Genomic DNA, 25571 nt, shown 5'->3' on the forward strand with positions numbered 1-25571 from the left:
AAACCGGCTCTGTTTGGCTGGTGGGGAAATGGATTCTTGGGGAGGTTCATAATAAACTTCTCGGATTTAGAGAAAGCAAATGGCAGATAGTGTTCAAAACGAGTGGTCTGACTCTTAAGCCGCTTATCACACAGCATCCCTTTAAGCACACCCCTTACCCGCCATGCTTGGTTCTTACCCAGGACCCTCCTATCATGGCCCAGCCTACCAGCCAGCAGCCCGGAGCCAAGCATGCAGGGTTAATGTAACTCTCTGTTCATCTGCACCAGCTCCGGGTGCTAAACGCTCCATGACCTCATTTCTCAGCTCACGTGCCGGTTCTGAGACCCTCATTCAGGAGGACGCGAGGTGTGGGGTTGATCAGAGCACCTGGAGAAGGGTCCCGTGTCCCCTCACGGGGTCAGAGTCTTCAGGGACAGCCAGGGCGCTGGGGGGCAGAGGCCCCAGCCCTGCCCCCAGGGTCAACTAGTTCCCCCACCTTGGCTACAGCTCAGAAGACGAACGATGGAATTCAACCCCTTATCAGTCCCAACCCAACTCTGAAGCTCACAGGACAGGCGGCCTTGAGGTTCCCAAGCCTTGGTTCCCTCACCTGTAATAATGTTTGAAAATGTATGCTAGGTCCAAGAAGCTGGACACAAAAGACCACGTATTGTGTGCGTCCATTCATATGGAATGTCCAGGACAGGCAAGTCCATAGAGACAGAGCACAGAGCCACGGTCACCGGGGACCCGCGGGAGAGAGCAGGGGGCGTCAGGGCTGCAGGTCCTGGATTCTCTGGGGCGGGGACCCTCAGGAGCTGGGCACTGCTGAGAGCGGAGCCACTCTGTACAGACACCCAGACTGCACACTCTGACCTTGCGGCACGTGAATCAACATCTGAAAGCAGCATCAGCACAGGAAGACAAGTGGGAAACAGGCAGACTACGCGACAGTTCCATCAAGACAACGCCGCACGCACCCGACATGATGTAGCGCGACCGGGCCACTGCCTACCTGGGGGAGGTGTCCTCAGATGTCAGCCCCTGCAGGTGCGGGCACCGCTGGCTTCCGGTGGACGTCCCGGAGCGGAAGAGGAGCGGCCTGGACCCAGCCACGTCCGCCCAGGGGTCCCAGGCCCTGGGCAGGCTCAGCACGGGTGAGCACAGTGGCTCGACGCAGCCGCAGTGGCCAGTCCTCCACCCTGACCCTGCAGACCCCGCTGCACCACGGCTGCAGGCGCGGCTCCTCAGCCCAGAATCGGGGTGGGGTCGGGAGGGACCCACAGAGCAGACAGCACGCTTGGCCTCCAGGCTCTTCTGGTCCAGCCAGTGGGAAGACAGGGGCCTCTCCTTGGGGTCCCACCCACCAGAGAGAGGCCAACTCAGGGTATACATCAACTCGGGTCCCCCGTGCCCTGGCCTGAGCACCAGCTTGAGTGCCCTGCCATCCCCAGCAAATGGCACCCCCAGCCCTCCGGGCTCTCCTCCACCGAGCCATGCCCTCATCTCATGTCTTTGACCTCAACACCCCAGAGCAGGGTTCCCTGGGCCTCAGCACCTACCCCCCAGTTATGGGGTAAACTGTCCCCCAGAAACATAAGCTGCAGTCCTAACCCCAGGAAATGGTGAATGTGACCTTACTTGGAAAGAGGCTCTTTGCACATCCCAAGTAAGTAACTAAGATGAGGTCATATCAAATGAGGACCCTGGGCCCTCTAATAGGGACACGTGGACACACAGGTAGCTGGAGGCAGAGATGGCGGGTGCAGACACGCCCAGGAGCACCAGGGGGCTGGAGGCGGCAGGCAGGGAGAGGGTGCGTAGCCCCATACACACCCTGACCCCAGACTCCCAGGCTCCAGACTGAGAGCTCCCACCGCTCTGGCCTGAAGCTCCCCGGTCCGTGGTCAAGTGCAGGGCCTAGGCCACCTCTCACCACTGCACCAGACACCCCGGGACCCAGCGGAAGCCCAGAGGCACAGCCTGGGAAGGACGGAAGAGTCAGTTTCTCCAGCTTCTTAATGAAGAGGTCACATGGTTCTCACGGCCAGATGCAGGCGGCTGCAGGGGCCCCCGTCCTGCTGGAGCGCGGGCCGCTCCCTACAGCAGCTCCATGACGGCCGCCACCATGCTCTGCCCGAAGATGAAGGCACCAACCAGCACGGAGACCACCCCCCAGGCCTCCAGGCAGCACCTGCCGAGTCAACGAACCCACGTCAACCACGTGCTTTTCCAGAGTTTCCCACAGAAGAGCCAGACACGTGTCGAATGCTCATTGTCGGAAACAATTCCAGTTGCTCTCCCCTTACCTGTAGGGATGGGTTTCTGAGACAACAGGAAATAAAGCACCCCCGCAGTTGAAAAAAAAATTAACTCCCAACTGTTGCTTCCTAACCTCATTCCTCCCGGTGCTTTACCAAAGACAGAGAACGGGGGAGGGAGACACGAGGTTCAAACCCCCTTTTTGCTCCTTTTCCTTGGGGGTGGGGTTGAAGCCTCCTGAAAGTGAGGAAGGAGAAGCCCCAAGTCACACAGATGGGAACAGCAGCTGGGGCCAGAGAGGAGGGCACAGAGGTGGCTGGAACTGGTGGCTGAGGCCACATCCACGAGCTTCATAATGTAACCAGGAGAGATGGGGCAGACAGCGAGGCGAGAGCTGTGATAATAAGATTCCCACAAAATGGCAGGGATATTTCTAGCCCCATTAACAAAGGCCACGGGGCCCGTTGTCATGGAAAGACCATCTCCAGTTACACAGCATCGCAGAGTGGCAGCTCAGTGCCAAGAACACCCACCCGGCTGAAGGGGGCAGTGAGGGAACGTAAAGGGGCTGCGGGCTCCTCGGAGCAGCTCTGATGGATCAGAAGGCCCTAAGGCAGCACTGGGATTAAAAATCCCCTGAAAGCCCATGAGTAATGGCTCCGTGAACTTGGCCCGAGGCGCCACACAAAAGCAGCAACACTTGAAAGGGCACTACAGGGAACAAACTATGTAGGGCCCCTCCCTGCACCCCCCCCCCCACCCCCGCAGGCCATCGGGGCTGGTGCTCAGCCCCACTCAGCTTTAGAGTCGTCCAGAAAAACACTTCGCAACCCAGCAGGGAACCCGGCCGAGTCTGCCACTGTGGGAAGACCAAACTTGGGCTCCGTGTGGCCAGAGGAAGGGCAAAAAGAGGCACAGGCCTACAAGGGGACCCACGCTCATGGCTGCTGCGATGCGAGAGGATCTTTCTGTACGGGGCTGAGAGGTGGCTCCCCAAAGCCACACCCAGCTGGAGCCCACGACCATGACCTCAGGTGGAAACAGGGTCTGTGGGGCAACAGGACTTCTGCACCCACCCTGCCCTGCAGAAGGATGCTTGATTACAGCGCTCCAGCTGCCAGGAAGACCCCAAATCCACAGACAGCTCCAACCACAGACCACAGCCCTCAGCGTGGAAGGCAGTGACGCATGGACTCAGTGGAGTGCTGGCCTGGACCCTCCCAGCTCAGCTGCCTGTCGCTGTGCAGACAAGGGCCCCTCCCGGTCTGGCCGGCACTTCCCTCCTCGGCAGGACCCCGCGGGCCCGACCACATCTCATGGCCCTGGAGCCAAGCCCCACACACGCCCTGTCGCCACCCTCGCATGCAGACACTCACTTAACTCGGGGTCCCATGGGCTCCACGCTGACCGCACAAATGAGGCACAGACCTGTGGGGGAGAGTTGGGGTCACTGCAGCTCTTTGTCATTGAACCCAAAGCAACCCTGAGCTCTACAGGGCTCAGCCAACACGCAGCAGCCCCTAGGGACCCGAGAGGCCAGCAGAGCCTTTGCCCACAGTAGCTCCATGGACTCCCCCTGCCCTGGTGAGCAGAGCGCACGGCCCATGGCACCGCTGTGGGGTCCTTGCTCAACACCCTCTAGCACTGGGGTCTCTCCAGCAACAGTGACAGCCACACTAGTCTCTGGTGAGATGGTGCGAGTCAGGGCCAGGTCGGGACCGACACCTGGGACGCATATGACAGCCGCCAGCTGCCTGTGTTGTCTGTTTGTTTTTTTTTTTTTTTCCCCTCTTTTTTTAATGGTGCTGCTGGGACTCGAAGTCAGACAGCTCAGCCTAAACAGCCTGTGATCTCTCCCTGCTCCCAAGTCTGTCCCAGCCGGTCCTTTCCAGCACGGAAATGGCTGGAGCTAAAAGGCCCCACCCAGGACATAGACGCCCAGCCCATCGCATGTGTTTAAGATACTGCATGGCTGAGCCCATCTGACCCAGACCAGGGCTGAGGGTGGTGTGGGGGTGGGGGTTGGCAGAGAGAATCGGATCCCACTGCCGTCTGAAACTGCCTTCTAGCGCCAGGCACCACCCAGGTCTGGGGTTTCGGCCCCTGTATGCTCCTCCCCTGGGAGTCCCAGCCTTGGCTACCCTGCGTGTCCCAGGCCAGGATAATGGTCAGGCCAATTCTACAGGAATTTCACATCCTCCTCACACTGGGAAGGTTTCCTAGGAACCCACCAGTCATGGAAACTGTATTCACCTCCCAGGTTTGGGGGAGAAGGAGGAAGGTGTTTGAGGGGCACCTTTGAACCACACGAGTTTCATGTAGTTGAAAACATTTAAATAAGATAAAATCCTACAGTGAGTGGCAGCCTTGAGAGGGTAGCCAAGGTTGACTCAGATCTGCTACATGCTACCTATTCCGCATGAGAGGCCTCAGGGCCTTAGTCTTCCTGTCTGTGGGATGGGTTGATGACAGCACCCCACCTCGTATGTCCATCAAGGGCTGTTGAGGTGTTTCCCGAGAGAAGGTGTGCAGAGCCCTGGCCCTGGGCCTGGCTTAGTAAACAGGGCTGGGAGCCATCCCACCTAGATGAGCTCCCATGCACCCTGACCTCCACGTGGCTTCCCACGGCAGGGAGCTGGGAAGGACCCGCGGCCGGCGGAGCCAGGGCCTCACCTGGGAAGATGAAGATGAAGAAGGAGCTGATGCCGCCAATGATGCCGATGATCTCGCTGAGGTCGGGCAGGAACAGGGCCATGGTGAGTGTCGCGGTGACCCAGAGCACGGTCAGTGGCATCCGGACCCACAGCCCCGAGGGCTCGGCCAGGGCCCACGGCCCACATGCCCCACCACAGCCCCGCCTCCAGAAGTCCTGCATCACCGACCTGGAGGCCACAAAGCACGGACTCACACGGGCTCCCATGTGAGCACCCCCCGGCCCATGCTGGATGCCCCAGAGTTCCCCAGCTGCCCCGCACACCCAGCTGGGCTCCCATTCCACAGCAGGGCCTCAGTCCCCAGGGACCCCCGCACGTGAGCAGCTGACGGGTGGGGCCTCGCCGGGCAGTCAGGTTCTGGCCAGGGCACCAGGCTGCAGTCCTGACACCAGCTGGGCCACGCTGGGCAAACCACCCAACTCCCCTGCCCCGTCTCCTTCTCCAGGAAAGGGAGGTGATGACCACCCCCACTACACACAGGCGGGTGTGGTGCCCAGCACATGCCAATGCTTGATGGACAGCGTGCCCCAGCCTGAACCCTGTCCCCCTGAGCTGGCCTCACCTTCCCAGGAAGAGCACGATGGGGTAGGCGGTCACGATGGACACAGCAAAGAGGACCCGGGCAACGATGACGACCCCGTCGCTGCCTGGGTAGGACATCAGGATGTCAGCAGACACGTCTGTCCCGAAGGTCAGGAAGCCGTACACACCTGAGAGGGCCACAGGGGAACCCAGGAAAGCTGGTGAGAAAAATGCCGGTCCCCCATCTCAACCCCAACACGCTGACAGCACCCACCTCCACCGCTGCTGAGGTTTCCCCCAGGAGCTGACAGTAGGTTCTAGAACCTCCCCAGGTTTTTCTGTCCTCAGCCTACAAGATCCTCGGTTCTTCTAACTTCAAGACCTGCTGGGCAAGACTGTCCCTTGCCTTCTTCCCAAGCAGCTCAGCGTCCACATACAAGGGTCCAGGATGGACTGGAAGCACTTTGACTAACACTTTCTGTGCCCTGTTCCCCCACTCTCTCAGTACCCAGAGAAAGAAGCTGGCCATGCACCCATTTTCCTGATGGAAAAATCAAGGCCCAGTGTCAACACCTGTCTGGAATAACACGGCTTATTACAGTAGCAGTCAGGTCCCTCCCCCACAATCTAGCACTGCCTCCTAGTCACCTGCCCTGTCCTGAGACCCTACCTCTGAGCTTTGGCTTTCTGCCCATCCCACAATCCTGCTGGCCCTGCAGCGTCTGGAAGAGAACCTCAGTCACGGGGTCCGACCCAGGGGCTACAGAGCCCTGCTAGACAGAGGTCACCCAGCAAATGTCCAGGCCCCCAACACGTGTGTGGCTGCCTTGGGGCTTCCTGAATCAAGAGGCTCTGGCAGGCCAACGAAAGAAAGCAAGCTGCTGGGCTGGAGGAAGGCAGCCAGGAGTCAGCCTGAGCCCAGGCCCTGGGCTGGATGAGCTGTGGGATCTCGGGTGTGGCAGCCCTTCTGTGAGCCACACCCTGCCACCTCTGAAGACCCTCCCGCGCCAGTGTGTGGATGCTCAAACCCACTGTATCTGAGAGGGTGTCCTGTAAACCACACCGGATGTTAACACTCTGACAGCATCACTCCTGCTGTCCTTCCAGATGGGGAGGAAGGGGTGTAGGGGAGACAGTCGGCCAGGGTTTCTATCTCAGCTTAGACATCAAGTCAGGAGACCCTGGTTGAGCTGAGGCAATCCTCTGGGTAGAGTGTCCTCCTCTATGAATCGTGGACTCTCCTGGGGGCGTTAGAGACCAAAGACGCTCCAACCACTTAGCACTGTGCCCAGGATGTGTATTATCCCAGTTTCTCCTAGTGCTGCACCCCCAGGTCCTGGGCACCCCAGGCGGGCCTTACCTGTCAGCGAGTAGACGAGGCAGCAGGCCAGCAAGGACAGCACGGAGACCAGGGCCCAGTGCCCGAGGCTCTGGTGGCGCATGCTGCAGTAGATGGACACAGCGGCTTCGTGACACTGCGAGAGAGGGGCAGGTCAGTGGGACTCCGGCCAGCCTGCACTAGAACCACCTGGCACCCTCAAAAGAGTCTCATTGTCCCAGCATGTGAGCAATGACCCAGAAGCCCACCAACTAGCAAAAGGGAGAAAGAAGTAAGTTGTCAGATATTCACATGTGGAATATTACCTGGCACCGAAAGGGGGTAAACACAACTGCAGGCCCCGTCACAGAGGCCCCGCCGCTGTGATATGGAGCGAAAGCAGCCAGAGAAGAATGTTTCCACGTATGTGAAGTTAAAGCTACAAGTCAAACAAGCCAGGATGGGGTCCTCAGTCATGGTACTGCTGATGCTGGGGGTTGTGCTGTGCACGGTGTGATGTGGACCAGACCCCTGGCCTTGACCCACGAGATGAAAGGGGCGCCCCCTTCAGGTGTGACAATCAAAAGTGTCTGCAGACATTGCCAGGTGTCCCCTGGGGCAGGGGGGCAAAGTCAACCCAGTTGACAGCCCTCATTTATGGTGAGAGAGGGCAGAGTAGTGGTATGGGTGGGTGGACGGTGCTCCCGAGGGAACATTCCGGGGGGCTGATGATATTCTAGGTCCCCACTGGGGTGATGGTTTTGTGGGAGCACACATACTTATGATTTATACACTGCCTATGTACTATATCACATTTTTAAAAATCTAAAATACATATACCACTGCCGAGAGCCCACCTACGACGTGACGTTCTTGGGGCAGGTCCTGGGCAGCCAGGGAGACCCTGCTGAGCAGCCAGGGAGGAGCTGCTGTTTCTGGATGCGCCCTGTGGGTTCGAGGAACTTCCCAGGCTCCCAGGACAGGGTTCCCACCGTCACATTCACTTACTCCCTTCTGATCAAAACCAGCACGATGACTGTCTATGCCTGCCACTTGCCACGCTCAAGACTCCCTTCACCCACCGAGCTCAGCCCACAGCTGCCCTCTCCACTGCCTCAGGGCCTTAGCCCGTGCTGTGTGCTCTGCTGGGGGCAGCCCCCGGTCCGGCCAGCTCCTACTCATCCTTCAGGAAAGCGCTCCCCTGCTGGCCCCATGTGAGCACAGCTGGGCTTGTTGGCTCGCATCTGTTGGGTGTGCGGTAGCAGACACACTCGCTCGCTCATCCCCAGTGTGGTGTCTGGCCCCCGGTTGAGGGCCCTCCTGGGATTACTCAATCATCCATCCCTCTGCTCCACCTGCAGCCGTGAGGCCTCCCAGCGGCCAGCCCAGCTCCTCACACTCAGGCCCTCACTGGTTCCCTTGGTGTGAGTCTGGGGTAGCCCCTCAACCAGCCCCACAGCCCCTACCCTCGTGGAGCACACACTGGGAGTGGCTGGGGCACCTCGGCTGCGGGGCTCCTAATTCTAGCTGCAGAGGTGGCGTGCAGCCCAGGGCAAGCCCACCATACCTTCTATGACAGGTGAGCCTCAGGGACCCCCCTGACCTCATGAAAGCCCACTGCAGGCCAGCTAAGCCAGGCGGTGGGCACTTAAATTCCACCAAAATACAAAAGGACCCTCGACCAGCAGGTATCAACGCCCCGCCTCCTGCACTCGGGAACCCAGGCGTGGGGAAAAGATGGTTGGTGGTGGCCGGATGGAGCCCTGCCCTCCTCCCTGTGGGTCCCGAGACTCCTGGGTCAGGTACCTCTTGGTCTTATTTGAGAGAATAAAGCTTGTGAGGGCAGGGCTGCCCTGCTGGGACAGCATCTAGAACAGCGTCTGACTGAGAGCAGGCTGACTAGTCACGAAGTGGTGGGGTGTGGGGCAGAGGAGCACGTGGTGGGTAACAGGTGGAAACAGCCCAGAAGTCCCCCAGCTGAGGGATGGAAAAGCAAGCCGTGGACTCAGCAGACAGCAGAGCATCACTCAACCGTGAAAAGGGATGCAGTCCTGACACACGGAAATCACCTCGAAATCACCGTGCAGAGCGGAAGAAGCCAGCCGCAGAGGACTAGGTACTGTGTGGTTCCACTTACAGGCAGTGTCCAGAAGAGGCACATCCAAGACAGTGGGAAAGGTTCTGGTCACCAGGGGCTGGGCGGCGGACGCGCTGGGATGGGGAGTGATGGTTAACAGGTACAGGGTTCTCTGGTGGGGGAGGGGGAGGAAACGTTCTGAAATTGACTGTGGTGACGGCTGCACAGCTCTGTGAGCACACTAAAGACCTAGGGGTGAGCTGCACCCCATGCAAGTCATATCTCAAAGCTGCTGCAGCTTTGAGAAACAGAGAGAAGAAGCCATCCAGAGGGCCAACAGGCACACTACATGAGGCTCAACAATGGTAACTATCAGAGAAACGCGAGTCACAGCCACAAGCAGGCACACCACCTCACACCAGTCAGAAGCGCCATCCTCAAAGTCTACAAATTCCAAATGCTGGAGAGGGTGTGGAGACAAGGGAGCCCCCTACACTCTGGTGGGAATGTAAGTTGGCACAACCACTGTGGAGACCAGCATGGGGGGTTCCTTAAAAAGACTTGGAATAGAGCCACCGTGTGATCCAGCAATCCCATTCCTGGGCACATATCTGGAGGAACGGGACTTGAGAAGATACACACCCCAATGTTCACTGCAGCACTGTTCACAACAGCCAAGACACGGAAGCCGCCTAAGTGTCCGTCGACAGAGGAGTGGAGAGAGGTGCGGTGTGTGGACGTGCAGCGGAACAGTACTCAGCCATAAGAAGGAATGAAACACTGCCATTGGCAACAGCATGCATGAACCTAGAGATGATCATACTAAGAAAGACAAATATGATACCACTTATATGTGGAATCCTTAAAAAAGAAACAGAGATACAAATGAACTTATTTCCAAAACAGAGACAGACTCGCAGGCATAGAAAACAAACTTACAGTTACCAAAGGGGAAAGGGGGGGAGGGGGATAAATTAGGACTTTGGGACTAACGTATACACACTGCTGTACATAAAACAGAGGTCTATATATAAAACAAGGTCTACTCAGAGCGCAGGCAACTCTACTATTTTGTAACAACCTATAAAGGAAGAGAATCTGAAAAAGAACATACATACACATATATTCAGTTACCAGAATCACGGTGCTGTACACCTGAAACTAACACAATATCGTAAATCAATCACGCTTCAATTAAAACAAAACAAAGGAGAAGTATTACATGCGGCCAGGGGGGCTGGGAGCAAAGCCCCACCCTAACCTCTGCTCCCTACAAGTCCCTCTTTCTGATTCTGCACAGGCAGGAGGGGGCTCCCCATTGCTAAGTGTATGGGGAAGGGTGTGGTTGAACTGAGGCAGAACTCTCATGGACGACAGGGACTCCCCACTTCCCTGCACAGCCCTGCCCTACCCCTCACCCTCCTCCCTTCCACCCTCCCCTACATCTAGTCCCCCCACCGCCAGATCCCCAACTCCACAAGCTGGATCCTAGCAGCGCCTTCCCTGGCCTCAGCAACTAGTCCTCAGCCCCACCCCCACCCCACCATCCACATCTTTCTCCTAACTCCCCATCTCTGCATCCCGTGTCCCTGGAAACTGCAGCCCAGGCCTCCGTTGCTAGGAGAATCAGATGAGGGAGCCGAGGCAAAGGTGAGGGGGGCACCCCCTCCAAGCATCTGGAAAGCGGCGCCCACCTCCCCTCCCCTCCACTGGCGCAAGCCCGCTACACCATATGGTGCTCGGGCAGCCAAGAGAGGGCTGGTTAAACTCCATCCAGACAGTTGACAGCAAAATCATCGCTTTACATCTTTCAAAATATTGGGTGTGTAGGACGAAACGTGAGAAATCCTGTAAGCGGCTTGCTAAGTCCCAGGAGCAATACAGCAACTCATTTATAAAAAAAAAAGAAATGGAAATGTTTCAGGATTTTTTCCCCCCAAGAAATGGCTGGGGGGAAGATGAAGAACAGAAAGAGGAGCTGATGGATGGGTAAGTGAAGACACTGGGGCTAGGAAGCTGAGACACCATCAGTCTTGAGCCCCTCTGCCTTGTGAACATGCTTCTACATGGGGTGGTTTTGTTGTCAGTGTGGCGGGTAGGTGGTTGTCTTTAGGAGAGAGGCAAATCTTTCCAAAATAAGCAATGGAAAAAGGGGGTCAGCTGCCACCTGCGGGGAGACTAGGGAACCCCAAGAGAGACCAGAAGGCAGGGAGCAGAGCCCGACCCCCACTACAGCCATCTCCAGCTCCTCACCAAGTACCCACCTCACCCAGACCTTAGCAGCTCTCCAGCCTGGGACCCCTCCCCTCTGTGGATCTCCAGTGGAAGCATCTCCCTGCACCTGCCGCCTCCCACACATTCCTCAAGACTCCTCTTAGGCCTCAGCGCCTAGCAGAGGGCATCTCTGAATCTGCCCCCTCCAGGAGCTGCAACGGAAGCCCCCCAACTAGATTCCACACACAGAAGTTCTCACTCCACAACATTCTATCAAATTCTATATATCCTGCCCAGCACCTGCCTGCCCTCCTGGCCTGCAAGCCTCCAGCCCCTGCAGCAGAATCCACCTGTAGGAAGGCAGCTCTGGGTCCCCAGGCAGGGCGACACTGCCACCAGGACTTTCAAAGGAGGGCACAGGTCCCAGACCCCCACACTCAACCTCAGACCCAATAAATGGGCTGCTGCTGGTGGTGGTCACTGGAGCCACTTCCAAAGTTCAAAAGAAATTCAGAGCTCGCTGAGCCCAGACGCCAACCCATATGCACGGTCCCCTAGAGACAGACTGGTTCATCCCAAAACATGTTCACAAACCTCCCTCCCCATCCCCAACAAGGAGGCAACTTGCCCCCAAGGGAACAGGCAGTCACCACAGCCTGCAAATGCTGCCCTCCTCAACACAGACACCGAGGTTACCTGAAATCCGAAACAGATGGTGGGGAAGACACTAAATACAGAGGTCCAGGAGGAGGGACTGTAAAGAGATGAAAACGGGTATTTGTTACAAAAAGTTAAACTCAAAACAACCTTCAACTTGAAGACCAGTTTTAAATAATACAAGCATGCTGTAACGAAGTGTAACTCTAAGGTAGATTTTAGTAACCACGTCCACTCCGGGGTTGAGGGGTGGCAGAGGCTGCATGTAAAGTGCTGCACTTTTAGGTACATCTGTGTTCTTGCCTGGAGAATCCCAGGGACAGTGGAGCCTGGTGGGCTGCCGTCTATGGGGTTGCACAGTCAGACACGACTGAAGTGACTTAGCAGCAGTGCTGACATTTGACAACTTGACAGTCTCTATGCAGGCAGAATGTGGGCAGGACATGGCCAGGGGGAACTCCCAGCTTCCTTGGAGGCTGCCTGTCCCCAGTGAGGTTAGGGGCTGGGGGTGGAGGGCAGGGCACAGGCAGCATTCAAACAGACCCCAGTAGGACAAGGATGGTTTGACCTCCGTCTAGGCGGCCTAAGAGAACTGACGGGTGCGTGGGGCAGACTCTTGAGGTCAAAGCCTCTCAGTGGCCCCTGAATGGTGGCCCTCCAGCTTTCAAGCAGCGTCAGGTTCTGGCCTCCAGCAGATATGGGGACACACAGCTGGCGGGGCACAAATAGCACCCACTATACAACCAGGGTTTCCTGGCTGTGCTAGAATAATGGCCCCCAAAGATGCCCCGTCCTAATCCTGGGAATCTGGGAGTTTGTAACCTTATATCCTGCAAGGGACTCTGCAGGTGTGATGAAGGTCAGCACTCTGAGATGGGAGATGACCCCGGATTATATAGGATCCTTGCCATCAGAGAACCTTCCCCAGGTGTGGTCAGAGGGAGCTGTGACAGCAGAAGCAAGATCAGAGAGATGGAACCTTGCTGGCTGTGAAGACTGTGGAGGGGCCATGAGCCAAGGAACATGGGCGCCCCTAGGAGCTGGGAAAGGCCAGGAGACGGATTCTTGTCTAGACCTCCCGAAAGAACACACCACTGCTGAGCCCTCGAGTTCAGCCCAGTGAGACTCATTCTGGACTTCTGACATCAGAAGGAGAAGATAATAAGCTTGTATAGTTTTGAGGCACTGTGTTTGGCAGTACAGCAGCCACAGGAGGCTCGCACAGTGGCATCTCCCTTCTGCGCAGCGTTTCCGGCTGACTCTTAAGCCTGGGGAGCCCTCCAGCCAAGCCCCACCTTCTCAGACCTTCCTCAACAGCACTGTCAGCAGACGGCCGGCTTCTCAGAGCCCACGCTTCCGCTGCTCCATCTGCCTGCCTGCATCCTCTGGGCCATGTGAACTGTCCCCTCCTGTTCCTGTGGGAGATGCCGTCCGAGCTCCAGCCCTGGAGGATGCACCTCCAGGGCACGAGACCCCCCCCCCCCCGCCCCGGGTGGACTCGAGGCCGCAGATCAGCAGTGGGTCTGGGCCTCTCCTGCCGGCTTTCCTGCTGTTGATTACCCCGTCAGTGTACGTGCGTGTGGGGGCCGCTGAGCCCCGCCTCCTGCCCATTCCTCTCCTCCCCTCCTCAGAAGACCTCTCTCTGACCCCAGTCTACCTGGGCCTCATCCCCACCTCCTGCCCTGACGAGACTCAGCCACATCAAGACTGGCCTCCGTGGCCAAATCCAGCACCACGGCTCAGTCCCACATGACCCAGGAGCAGTATTCAGTGGTGAACACCCTAAAATTCTTGAAATTTTGCTCACTGACCTCTGAGACCCAGCTTCTATCATCATCTGTCCTGGGTTTACAGTGAACATCCCCCCTCCAAAGTTATATCCAGTGGGAATCTCAGAATGAAATTTTATTTGGAAAAAGGGTCCTTGTAGATATAATTGGTTAAATTAAGATGAGGTCATACTGGAGCAGCCTGGGAGTTGATCCAAAAATTGGTGCCCTTAAGGGAAGAGAAAACACATACCCAGGGAGAGCTGTGTGAGGATGGCGCTGAAGCTGGAGAGAAGCGCCTGCAGGCCGAGGAGCGCCAAAGAGCGCTGGCAGCTCGGGACACCGAGGGGGCAGGAAGGACCCTCCCGGAGCCTCCTGAGGGAGTGCAGCCCTACTGACACCCTCATATTCGGTTTCTAGCTTCCAGAACCAAGGGGAGGGATTTCTGCTGCTTTCAGCCTCTCGGGCTGTGGTAGAACAAGCAGCTCCAGGAGGCAAACAGTGCTCCTGACTCGCCATTCCTCTCCTGGGCCCCCAGGACTGGTGGAGGACCACCAGCTGTTACAGTTCTCACACAGCCCTTGCATGCCACCTCTGGGCTGACATTTCTACTTCCAGCCGGGGCCTCTCTGAACTCCAACCTGACAGCTCCCTGACATCTTTATTTAGTGTCTCGAAGCCTTTCCCACCTAACATGTTCCCACCAAAACCCTCCCCCAGCCACCTGCTCCTCCCCATCCCACACAGTCCAGGAAACAGCATGGCCCTCGGTCCCCCTGCTCAAAGCTCAGAGTCACCCCAGACTCTCCTCTCTCTCCTGCTCCACCTCTGATCTGTCCTCCAGGAGGGCCCACACGATTTGCGGGACCACGTGCAAAATGAACATGCCGGCCCTCATTCAGCAGCCGTGAAGAATCTCAGGATGGTGATAGCAGGGCGTTAAACCAAGGGTGGGCCCTTCTGAGTCTGGGACCTGGGTGACGCCACAGGCCCCTGGAGCTGGCCTGCCACCAGATTTGATTTCAAGCCCCTGCTGTGATCAAAACCCTGAAATGGCTTCCATGCAAAACAGAAGTCCTCCCTGCAGCTCCAAATCCCTACAGGACTCCTCACTTCTGGCCTCGCTCAGGCCTCTCGGGCCACACTGGCCTCCGCATCCTGCTGGCCGGCCCTGTTGCTTCCACGCTGTGGGGCAGGGCTGCAACCACCCAGGAGCCCCGGCTGGCGGGCATGTGGTGCTTCCGTGTCCCTCACCCTGTCATCACTAGCGGCAGCTGAGTGGTTCTGAACAAGGAAAAGAGCTTTTGCTGAGCTCCACAGCATCAGACACCTGAAGAACTTCATGAGACAAACCAGGGCTCTGTGCAAACCATGGGGGGTTAGGGGGCGGGGAAGTGGCCCTCGCCCCTCACAGAAGCCCCCGGAAGCCATCCCCCAGACTCACCTGGATGCCAGGCGGGGCTCACGGGCGAGGTCTTGGGGCCTGAGGTAGTACTGCGCCACGATGACCAGGGCCAGGTAGCAGGCGGCCAGGGTGCCTAGGATGCTAACACACAAGAGAGTGCAGCGTTAGGGGGCGACCGTGGTGAGGTAGCGCCTGGGGAGCCATACAGAGCGGGGTCTCAGTGTCAGCTCGGCCCACACTGGCAAGAGGTCAGCAAGTTCTCCCTGTCTGGGCCCCAATTATCTGTACCATAGGACACAGGAAGGGCATTCCAGGCAGGGACACCCCCACGCCACGCAGTGGGACCTGCGAGGCGGTGAGCGCTACGGGTGCCCCATCTCTCCAGCAACAGCCACACAGCCCCTGCAATCTGGGATCTAAGCAGCCCCAACACAGCGTGCAGAAGGACCAGCTGGAGAGGGCTGGGGGCGCCTGGGGGCCTCTGGGGTCCTGCCCGCTGTTTCTCTGTTCCACTTCTCTACGCAACAGGGAAAGGTGGGTGGCACACTTGTGTGAAGATTTTTGCCAGACTTTATTTTTTCAAAAGTATATGTGGAGCCTCAGACTGTAAAATGAAAAGAGAGAGTGTGTGTGTGTGTCTCCGTGCCTGTGTATGTGTGTGTGGGTGCAGAAAAAGCCTGGGATCATTAAGTAACAAAATGGAGGCCCTGTTATTACAGGCAATTTTCTTTTCTGTTTATCTGTATTTTCTATCATGCACACAAATGACTTTCATAATTTAACATTTCTTTCCTCTTCTCCCAATGGAAAGAACCATGCTGCCAGCTCCCCTATCCCAGGCAGACAGAAACCACCCCCAAATGCCAGCTGAGGTGGGGACCCAGCCCCAGCCATCGCCCCCAGGAGGGGTCTGCAGCCTGTACCTTGTGTATTTCTGGAAGCCGATCTCCCGCGGCGCGGAGAGGGGCAGGATGACCAGCGCGCAGAGCAGAGTCAGGGTGAAGCGCTGGTCGGTGTACCAGGGCTGTGGGGCCGGCGGGGCACCGGGCAGGATGAAGTCCCACACTGCAGGGAGGGAGGGAAGAAGAGGCAGTGAGCCCAGAGAGCCTGCCCCAGGGTGACCCCATTATTAGATGGCCCGAGTGGAGGGGGAGAATCAGGGTGGGGGTGAGCTAGCCACTTCTGCTCCACACCACACAGGCTGCGAGCCCTTGGGGGTACCTGGCTGAGGGTTGGAGGGGCCTCGATGGCTGTGCTCCCCCAGGGTGCCTGGTTGGGACACCTGGGCTCAGCACACCCACCTCCTCACCAGCAGATCCCCCAGAGGACTAGTCCTCAGCAGCTGGGGCCCCTGAGCCAAAGGAGGGAGATGCTGTCCTCTTAAAGGCCAGGCCTGGAACTGGCACTGGCCCCTCTGCCATCCTCTGCCAGTCAAGCATCACGGAGCCCGCTCTGATTGGTGGGGGACACAGACCCCATCAACCTCTCAGGGAAAAGTATCCGAGAAACTGGGACTGGTTTATTCTGTCTGTCACAGGAAGATGGAGAATTGGGAGCTGATAGAAGGGGCCAGACAGGTGGTGGAGGGGAGAACCCAGGAGAGACACAAGGTGGCTCGAGGCCGGAAGCACACAGGGTGAGGTGGCCCCGCAGCGCACGGGGTGGGGGTGCCCAGAGCTGGATCCTGGCCCACACGGGGTGCTGGTACTGCTGTAAAGGAACCCTTCTAGTTCTCTGCACTTGCTCAGTCAAGACAGCGATCAAAAGAAATGACCACTTGACCAGGATGGTTTGTTTCTACTGGAGATACACAGGGACTATATCCACATTGAGCTCACGGTACAGAGCACCCCTCTTCACAGGAAGGCAGACTCCTGTGGCCAGAGAGGCCAAGGCAATGAATGCACGCACCAGAGGTGCGCAGAGATCTCCACGAGTAAGAGGCCCACATGGCCTGGGCTGGGGTGCAAGCCCTTCTTAGCCATATGGATGGATTCCTGAAGCCAGGAGAGCCGCCTCTGCCAACTAGGCCACCCAGCTCCTTCCTGAGCCCTCGCTTTCCAGGCCACTCCTCAGTGTCCATAGAACCATTATTTACGGTCATTTTCACTTGATGAATCCAATGACTCTGTAAAAGAGCCCTGACCTCCAATGAGCCTTCAATCCAAGAAACCTGGACTCGCCTTCAGAAAGACACATTCCAGTACATCAGCCCAAGAAGCACAAAAGCAATGCGCCCAGCGCAGGGGTGGCCTGTGTCCTCATAAGCGCACTAACCCCTCCAGGGGATCCACCACCTGAGCCTGAAAACTTCCCCAAACGACAGATCTTAGGAATCCTTCTCAACCGCAAAATCTTACTCAACTCCATACTCCCTCAGATCCGCCTCAACACTGCACCCCTTCAGAATCCTTCTGAACGCAGAAGCCACCCACATCCTTCTCAACACAACAGCCCCTAGAATCCTTCTCACACAGTAGCCCTCAGGATCCATCTAAGCCACAACACCTCAGAACCTTCCCAACATGGCAGTCCCTCAGAATCCTTCCAAACACTGAAGGCCCTCAATATCCTCCTCAACAAGGCAGCAACTCAGAATCCTCCTCAACACGGCAGCTCTTCAAAATCATTTTCATCATAGCAGCCCTCAGAATCATCCTCCAAACAGCAGCATCTCAGAATTCTTAACAACATGGCATGCTTCAGAACCATTCTTAGCAAAACAGCCCCTCAGACCCTTCCCAACACAGCGGGCTCCCACAATCCTTCTCAACATGGAGCACCTCCAAAACGTACTCAACACAACACTATGTCAAATACTCTTCAACCCTGAACCCTCTCCAAATCCTTCTCAACATAGCAGCCCCTAAGATTCTTTTAAACAGAGGCCATCAGAATCTGTCTCACCATGAAGCTCTTCTGATGCTTCTTAAAGTGGCAGCCCCGAAGATACTTCTCAACACAAGAGCCCTCAGAATCCTTCTGACACAGCAGCCACTCAGAATTCTCAACACAGCAATCCCTAAAACCTTCCCAAAATGACAGCCCCTCAGAATCCATCTAAACACAGCAGCCCCTAAGAATCCTTCCCAACACAACAGGCCCTCAGTTCCTTTTCCACTTGTAATCCACACAGATACTCCTCAACACACCAGCACTTCAGAATTCTTACCAACATGGCATGCCTCAGATCATTCTCAACACAAAAGCCCCTCAGGTACTTCCCAACACAGCAGGTCCTCAGAATCTTTGTCAACATGGAGCACCTCAAAATCTTACTCAACATGACACTACCTCAGAATCCTCCTGAACACCACAGCCCATCAGATTTTTGACAACACAAAAGCCTTCAGAATCCTTTGACATGGCCGCCATTCAGAATCATTCCCACCACTGCAGCAGCTAAGATTCTTCCTAATATGGCGTCACCTAATAGATGTGGAAACAGTGTCAGACTTTATTTTTTTGGGCTCCCAAATCACTGCAGATGGTGATTGCAGCCATGAAATTAAAAGACCCTTACTCCTTGGAAGGAAAGTTATGACCAACCTAAATAGCATATTCAAAAGCAGAGACATTACTTTGCCAACAAAAGTCCGTCTAGTCAAGGCTATGGTTTTTCCAGTGGTCATGTATGGATGTAAGAGTTGGACTGTGAAGAAAGCTGAGCACTGAAGAATGGATGCTTTTGAACTGTGGTGTTGGAGAAGACTCTTGAGAGTCCCTTGGACTCCAAGGAGATCCAATCAGTCCATTCTAAAGATTAGTCCTGGGTGTTCTTTGGAAGGAATGATGCTAAAGCTGAAACTCCAGTACTTTGGCTACCTCATGTGAAGAGTTGACTCATTGGAAAAGACTCTGATGCTGGGAGGGATTGGGGGCAGGAGGAGAAGGGGACGACATCCAGGAGATGGCTGGATGGCATCACTGACTTGATGGACATGAGTTTGAGTGAACTCTGGGAGTTGGTGATGGACACGGAGGCCTGGCGTGCTGCAATTCATGGGGTCACAAAGAATCGGACACAATTGAGCGACTGAACTGAACTGAATATTCTTCTCAGCACTGAGGCTCTCACAATCCTTCTCACACAGCAGGCCTTGAGAATCCTTCCCAATACAGCAGCCCTCAGGATCCTTCTCAACAGGACAACCGCTCAGAATCTTCTCAACACAGCAGCTTCTGAGAATCCTCCAAAACTCGGTAGCCCCCAAAATTCTTCTCGATATGGAGGCCCTCAGAATCCTTCCCAACACTACAGCACCTCAGAATCCTTCTCAACACATAGCCCCTCAGAACTCTTCCCAAACAGGCAGTACCTCAGAATCCTCAACACAGCAGCACATAGATCCTTCTCAGCATGGTGGCATCTGAGATCCTTTGCAAAACAGCTGCCCCTCAAAACCCTCATCAACTTGGCAGTTGCTCAAGGATCTGTCTAAATACTCCAGCCTCTCAAAAATCCTTAACATGCCAGCATCTCAGATCCTTCCTAACATGGCACCCTCTCAGAATTCTAAACACAGCAGCCCCTCAGATCCTTCCCAATACAGTGGCTTCTGAGAATCTGCCAACATAGGGCAGCCCCAGATTTCTCCCAGCAGAGAGGCTCTCAGATCCCCCCAAAATAACAGCTCCTAAGATTCTTCTCAACACTGAGGTACTTAGAATCCTTCTGATAGGGAAGCCCTTCAGAATCCTCCTCAGCACAGTAGCATCTCAGAATCTTTCAAACATGGGACCCCATGAAAATCCTTCAAAGCAAGGTAGCCCATAAGGTACTTCTCAACACAGAGGGCCTCTGAACATGGCAGCTCCTCAGGATTCTTCCCAACATAACAGCCTCTCAGAATCTTCCTCAAAACTACAGGCCCTCAAAATGCTTACCAACATGGCAACCTTCCCAACACACATGCCTCACGATCATTCTCAACACAAAAGCTCCACAAATCTTTCCCAACACAACAGACCTCAGAATCCTTCTCAACATGGGGCAGCTCAAAATCTTACTCAGCTCAACACTACCTCAGAATCCTCCTTAACTCTCAGCCCCTCAGAATCCTTCTGAACACAGAAGCCCACCAGATCCTTCTCAAAACCACAGCCTCTATAATTGTTCTCACATGGTAGCCCTCAGTTCAGTGCAGTTCTCAGTCGTGTCCAATTCTTTGCGACCCCATGAACCACAGCACACGAGGTCTCCCTGTCCATCACTAACTCCTAGAGTCCACCCAAACCCATGTCCATTGTGTCGGTGATGCCATCCAACCATCTCATCCTCTGTCTGTCCCCTTCTCCTCCTGCCCTCAATCTTTCCCAGCATCAGGGTCTTTTCAAATGAGTCAGCTCTTTGCATCAGGTGGCCAAAGGATCGGAGTTTCAGCTTCAACATCAGTCCTTCCAGTGAACACCCAGGACTGATTTCCTTTAGAATGGACTGGTTGGATCTCCTGGCAGTCCAAGGGACTCTCAAGAGTCTTCTCCAACACCACAGTTCAAAAGCATCAATTCTTCGGCGCTCAGCTTTCTTCACAGTCCAACTCTCACATCCATACATGACCACTGGAAAAACCATAGCCTTGACTAGACCTCAAGATCCATCTAAACCACAGCACCTCAGAACCTTGCCAACATGGCAGTCTCAGAGATTGCTTCCAAACACTGCAAACCCTCAGCATCCTTCTCAACATGGCAGCCCCTCAAAATCATTTTTAACATGGCAGCACCTCTGAATCCTTCTGAATACAGCAGCCCTCAGATCCTTCTCAACATGGCAGCCAGTGAGAATCCTCTAAAGTATGGCAGCCCCTAAGTTTCAACACTGAGGCCTGCAGAATCCATGTGAATGCTGTAGCCCCTTAGAATGCTTCCCAACACAACGGCACCTCAGCAGCCTGTCCAGGATGGCAGCACCACAAATCCTCCTCAACAAAGGCTGCTTGCGCTTAGTCGTTTGGTCGTGTCTGACTCTTTGCGACCCTTCGGAGGCAGCCCGCCAGGCTTCTCTGTCCTTGGGATTTTTCAGGCAGACACTGGGGTGGGTTGTGAATTCCTTCTCCACACAGTAGTCTCCCCAAACTCTTCTCAACACAGTAGCCCTTCAGATTCTCAACACAGCACCCTCAGAATCCTTCCAAACCCTGAGGCCCTCAGAACACTTCTCAACAAGGTAGCAGCTCAGAATCCTCAACATGGCAGCCACTCAATATCATTTTCAACATGGCAGCCTCTCAAAATCTTATGAACATAGCAGCCCTCCTATCCTTTTCAACACAGCAGCCCCTGAGAATCCTCCAAAGGATGGCAGCTTCTATGATTCTTCTCAACAGTTTGAGGCCCCTAGAATCCTACTAAACACAGCAGCCACTCAGAATTCTTCTCAATAATGCAGCACTTCAGAATCCTCCTCAGTAGGACAGGCAGATACAAATCCTTCTCAACTCGGCAGCCCCTAGATCCTCCACAACAGAGCAGCTTCTGAGAATGCTGCTCAACACACATCCCTCAGGATATTTTGCAACTTGGCAGGCCATCAGAATCCTTCTTGATACAATGCCCCTCAGATCCTTTCCCAATACAGCAGCTTTCATTAACATGGAAGCCCCTCAAAATCCTTCTGAACACAGCAGCCCCTAAGAATCCTTCCTAACACGTAGCAGCCCCTCAGATCCTCCTCAACACAGCCGCACCTCAGAAGGCTTACCAACACAACATACCTCAGAATCATTGTCAACACAACAGCCACTCATATCCTTTCCAATGCAGCAGGCTCTCAGAATCATTTACAACAGAGAGCACCTTAAAATCTTACTCAACACGACACTACCTCAGAATCCTCCTCAATACAGCAGCCCATCAGATTCTTCACACCACAAAAGCCCTTAGAATCTTTTTGACATGGCAGCCTTTCAGAATCATTCTCACCACCACAGCTGCTAAGATTCTTCCCAACATGGCAGCCCCTAAAATTCTTCTCAATACTGAGGCCCTCAGAATCCTTCTGACAAAGCAACCCATGAGGAAGGCCTTCAGGATCCTTCTCAACAGGACAGCCACTCGAAATCCTTCTCAACACCACATCTCCTCCTCAGATCCTTCCCAATATGGCAGCCCACAGAATCCTTCCAAATACCACAGCTGCTCAGCGTCCTTCTCAACAAATCAGCCCATCAGAATCTTCTCAACACAGCAGCTTCTGAGAATCCTCTAAAACACAGCAGCCCCTGAGAATCCTCTAAAACACAGCAGCCCCTAAATATTCTTCTCAACAGAGAGGCCCTCAGAATACTTCCCAACACCATAACTCCTCAGAATCCTTCTCAACACAGCAGTCCTTCAGAACTCTTCCCAAACAGGTAGTTCCTCAGAATCCTTCCCATCACAGCAGCTCCTCAGAAACCACTCTATGCAGCAATCCCTCACTTCCTTCCCTAAGAGCAGCCATGCAGAATCCTCAACACAGCCACCTGTCAAAATCATTTTCAACATGGCAGCACCTCAGATCCTTCCCAATGCTGTAGCCCTTCAGCAGCCTCTGAACACAGAAATTAAAACCATCAGAACATCTCTACATGGCAGCCCCTAACACTCTTCTCAACGTGGAGGCCTTCAGAATCCTTCCCAACACATAGCTCCTCACGAGCCTTTCCAACATGGCAACCCTCAGGATCCTTCCCAACACGCAGCCCCTCAAAATCATTTTCAACACGGCAGCCCCTCACAATCTCCCTTTTGAACAAAGCAGCTCCTCCGCTCCTTCTCAACATGGCCACCTGTGAGAATCCTCCAAAGCACAGCACTCACTAAGATTCTTTTTAGCACTGCAGGCTGTCAGAACACTTCTTAACAAGACAGCAGCTCAGAATCCTTCTTAACATGCAGCCCCTCAAAATCATTTTCAACATGGTAGCATTTCAGAATCTTCTGAATACAGCAGTCCTCATATCCTTCTGAGAATTTTCTAAAGGATGGCAGCCTCTAAGATCCCTCTTAACACGGAGGCCCCCAGAATCCTTCTAAACATGGCGGCTCATTACAATCATTCTAAACATGGCAGAATCTCAAATTCATCTCAATATGGCAGAACCTCAGAATCCTCAACACAGCAGCCACACAGAATACTTCTCAGTCCAGCAGCCCCAAATCCTTCTTAACACGGCAGCCCTTCACATCCTTCCAACACAGCAGCCACTCAGATTTCTTCTCAATAAGGCAGCACCTCAGAAACCTCCTCAATATGGCAACTATTCAGAATCCATCTCAACACTGCATCCTCTCAGAATCCTCTACAACAGCCCCTCATATCCTTCCCAGTGAGGCAGCTACTCAGAATCCTCAGCACAGCAGCCCCTCAGAACTCTTCTCAACACAGCAACTCCACAGAACATTTTCAATGTTGCAGCCCCTCAGAATTCTTATCAATACGGCAGCCCCTCAGAATTATGTTCAACATGGCAGCACCTCAGAATGCTTACCAACACAACCACGTCTCAGATCCTTCCCAAAACAGCAACCCCTAAGAATCTTCAAAACATGGAGGTTCAGAGAATCCTTCTCAACAGATCAGCCCCTCCTCAACATGGCAGCACATGAGATTTTTATTAACACAAAAGCCCTCACAATCTTTTTCACACAGCAGCCACTCAGAATTCTCATCATGACAGCAGATCAGAATGCTCCTCAATATAGCAGCCCTTCAGGGTTATTTTATACATAGCAGTCCCTCAGAATCCTTCTCAACATGGCAGCCCCTAAGAATCTCATCAACACAGAAATCTTCACAATCCATTTGACACAGTGGGTCCCTTCAGTTCAGTTCCGTCGTTCAGTCGTGTCCAACTCTGCGACCCCATGAATCGCAGCACACCAGGCCTCCCTGTCCATCACCAACTCCCAGAGTTCACTCAGACTCATGTCCATCGAGTTGGTGATGCCATCCAGTCATCTCATCCTCTGTCGTCCCCTTCTCCTCCTGCCCCCAATCCCTCCCAGCATCAGAGTCTTTTCCAATGAGTCAACTCTTCGCACAAGGTGGCCAAAGTACTGGAGTTTCAGCTTTAGCATCAGTCCTTCCAATGAACACCCAGGACTAATCTCCTTTAGAATGGACTGATTGGATCTCCTTCCAGTCCAAGGGACTCTCAAGGGTCCCTTACATCCTTCCAAACACAGCAGAAACTCAGAAACCTTTTCAACAAGGCAGCACTTCAGATCCTTTCCAATGCTGCAACCCCTCAGAATAATTTTGAACAGAAGTCCCCCAGATTCTTCTCAACAAGCATTCCCAAATATTCTGCTCCACATGGAGACTCTAAGAATCTTTCTTAATACAGCAGCCCCTAAGATTATTCTAAACACAGAGGCCATCAGAATCCATCTCGCCAGGCAATCCTTTTGTTACTTCTTAAGATGGCAACCCCTAAGATACTTTTCAAAATAAAAGCCCTCAGAAACCTGACATGGCAGCCTATCAGAATCCTTCTCAACGTGGGAGCCACTCAGAATTCTCATCAACACAGCAGTGGCTAAGATTCTTCTCAACATGGCAGCCCCTAGAATTCTTCTCAAAATGCCAGCCCACAGGAATCCACCTGAACACAGCAGCCCCTAAGAATCCTTCCCAACACAGCAGGCCCTCAGAATCATTTTCAACAGGGAGCACCTCAAAATCTTACTCAACATGACACTACCTCAGAAGAGCCCTCAACACCACAGCCTCTCTAATTCTTCACAACTCAAAAGCCCTCAGAATCCTTTTGACATGGCAGCCCTTCAGAATCATTCCCACCACTGCAGCAGCTAAGATTATTCCCATCATGGCCGCATCTAAGATTCTTCTCAACACTTGAGGCCCTCAGAATCCTTCTGACACAGCACCCGTGAGAATCCTTCCCAACACAGCAGTTCCCTCAGGATCCTTCAAACGACGGTCACTCAGAATCCTGTCAACACCATCTACTCAGATCTTTCACAATATGGCAGCCTCACAGAATCTTTTCAAACACTACAGGTCCTCAGTGTCCTTCTCAACACAATAGCTTCTGAGAATCCTCCAAAACACAGCAATCCCTAAAATTCTTCTGAACATGAAGATACTCCAAATCCTTCTCAACATGGCAGCCCATCAGAACTCTTCCCAAACAGGCCATGCCTCAGAAACTGTCCCAACACAGCAGCACATAATCCTTCTCAGAATGGTAGCATCTGAGATCCTTTACATCTTTAATAATTGGGCTTCCCTTGTAGCTCAGTTGGTAAAGAATCTGCCTGCAATGCACGAGACCTGGGTTTGATTCTTGGGTCGGGAAGATCCCCTGGAGAAGGAAATGGCAACCCACTTCAGTATTCTTGCCTGGAGAATCCCATGGACAGAGGAGCCTGGCAGGCTACAGTCCATGGGGTCACAACAGTCGGACATGACTCAGTGACTAAACCACCACCACCACCACTCAAAACTCTCATCAATTTGGCAGCCTCTCAAGGATCCATCTGAACACCAGAGCCCCTCAAAATCCTTCTAGAACATGGCAGCACCTAAGATCCTTCTCTACACCACAGTTCTTGAGAATCCTCCAAACACAGCACCTCCTAAGATTCTTCTCAACATCGAGGCCCTCAATATATTCCAGCATGGCAGCACCTACGATTCTTC

The 25571-nt window shown here is 54.2% G+C and overlaps 1 protein-coding gene across 1 annotated transcript in view; it reads right to left on the reverse strand.

Moving 5' to 3' along the window:
- Positions 1-2082: 2082 nt before the first annotated feature.
- The window catches only part of SLC38A8 (solute carrier family 38 member 8), a 41354-nt gene continuing 17865 nt past the window's right edge, over positions 2083-25571 (reverse strand). The window contains exons 3-10 of the mRNA XM_068991646.1: positions 15844-15985; positions 14960-15061; positions 11786-11843; positions 6841-6955; positions 5521-5668; positions 4918-5126; positions 3621-3672; positions 2083-2176 (exon numbers count right to left, since the gene is read on the reverse strand). Coding sequence (XP_068847747.1) covers positions 2083-2176; positions 3621-3672; positions 4918-5126; positions 5521-5668; positions 6841-6955; positions 11786-11843; positions 14960-15061; positions 15844-15985 — 920 coding nt within the window. The remainder of the gene's footprint in view (positions 2177-3620; positions 3673-4917; positions 5127-5520; positions 5669-6840; positions 6956-11785; positions 11844-14959; positions 15062-15843; positions 15986-25571) is intronic.

Source organism: Capricornis sumatraensis, chromosome 20 (assembly GCF_032405125.1).
Source record: "Capricornis sumatraensis isolate serow.1 chromosome 20, serow.2, whole genome shotgun sequence".
NCBI lineage: Eukaryota > Metazoa > Chordata > Mammalia > Artiodactyla > Bovidae > Capricornis > Capricornis sumatraensis.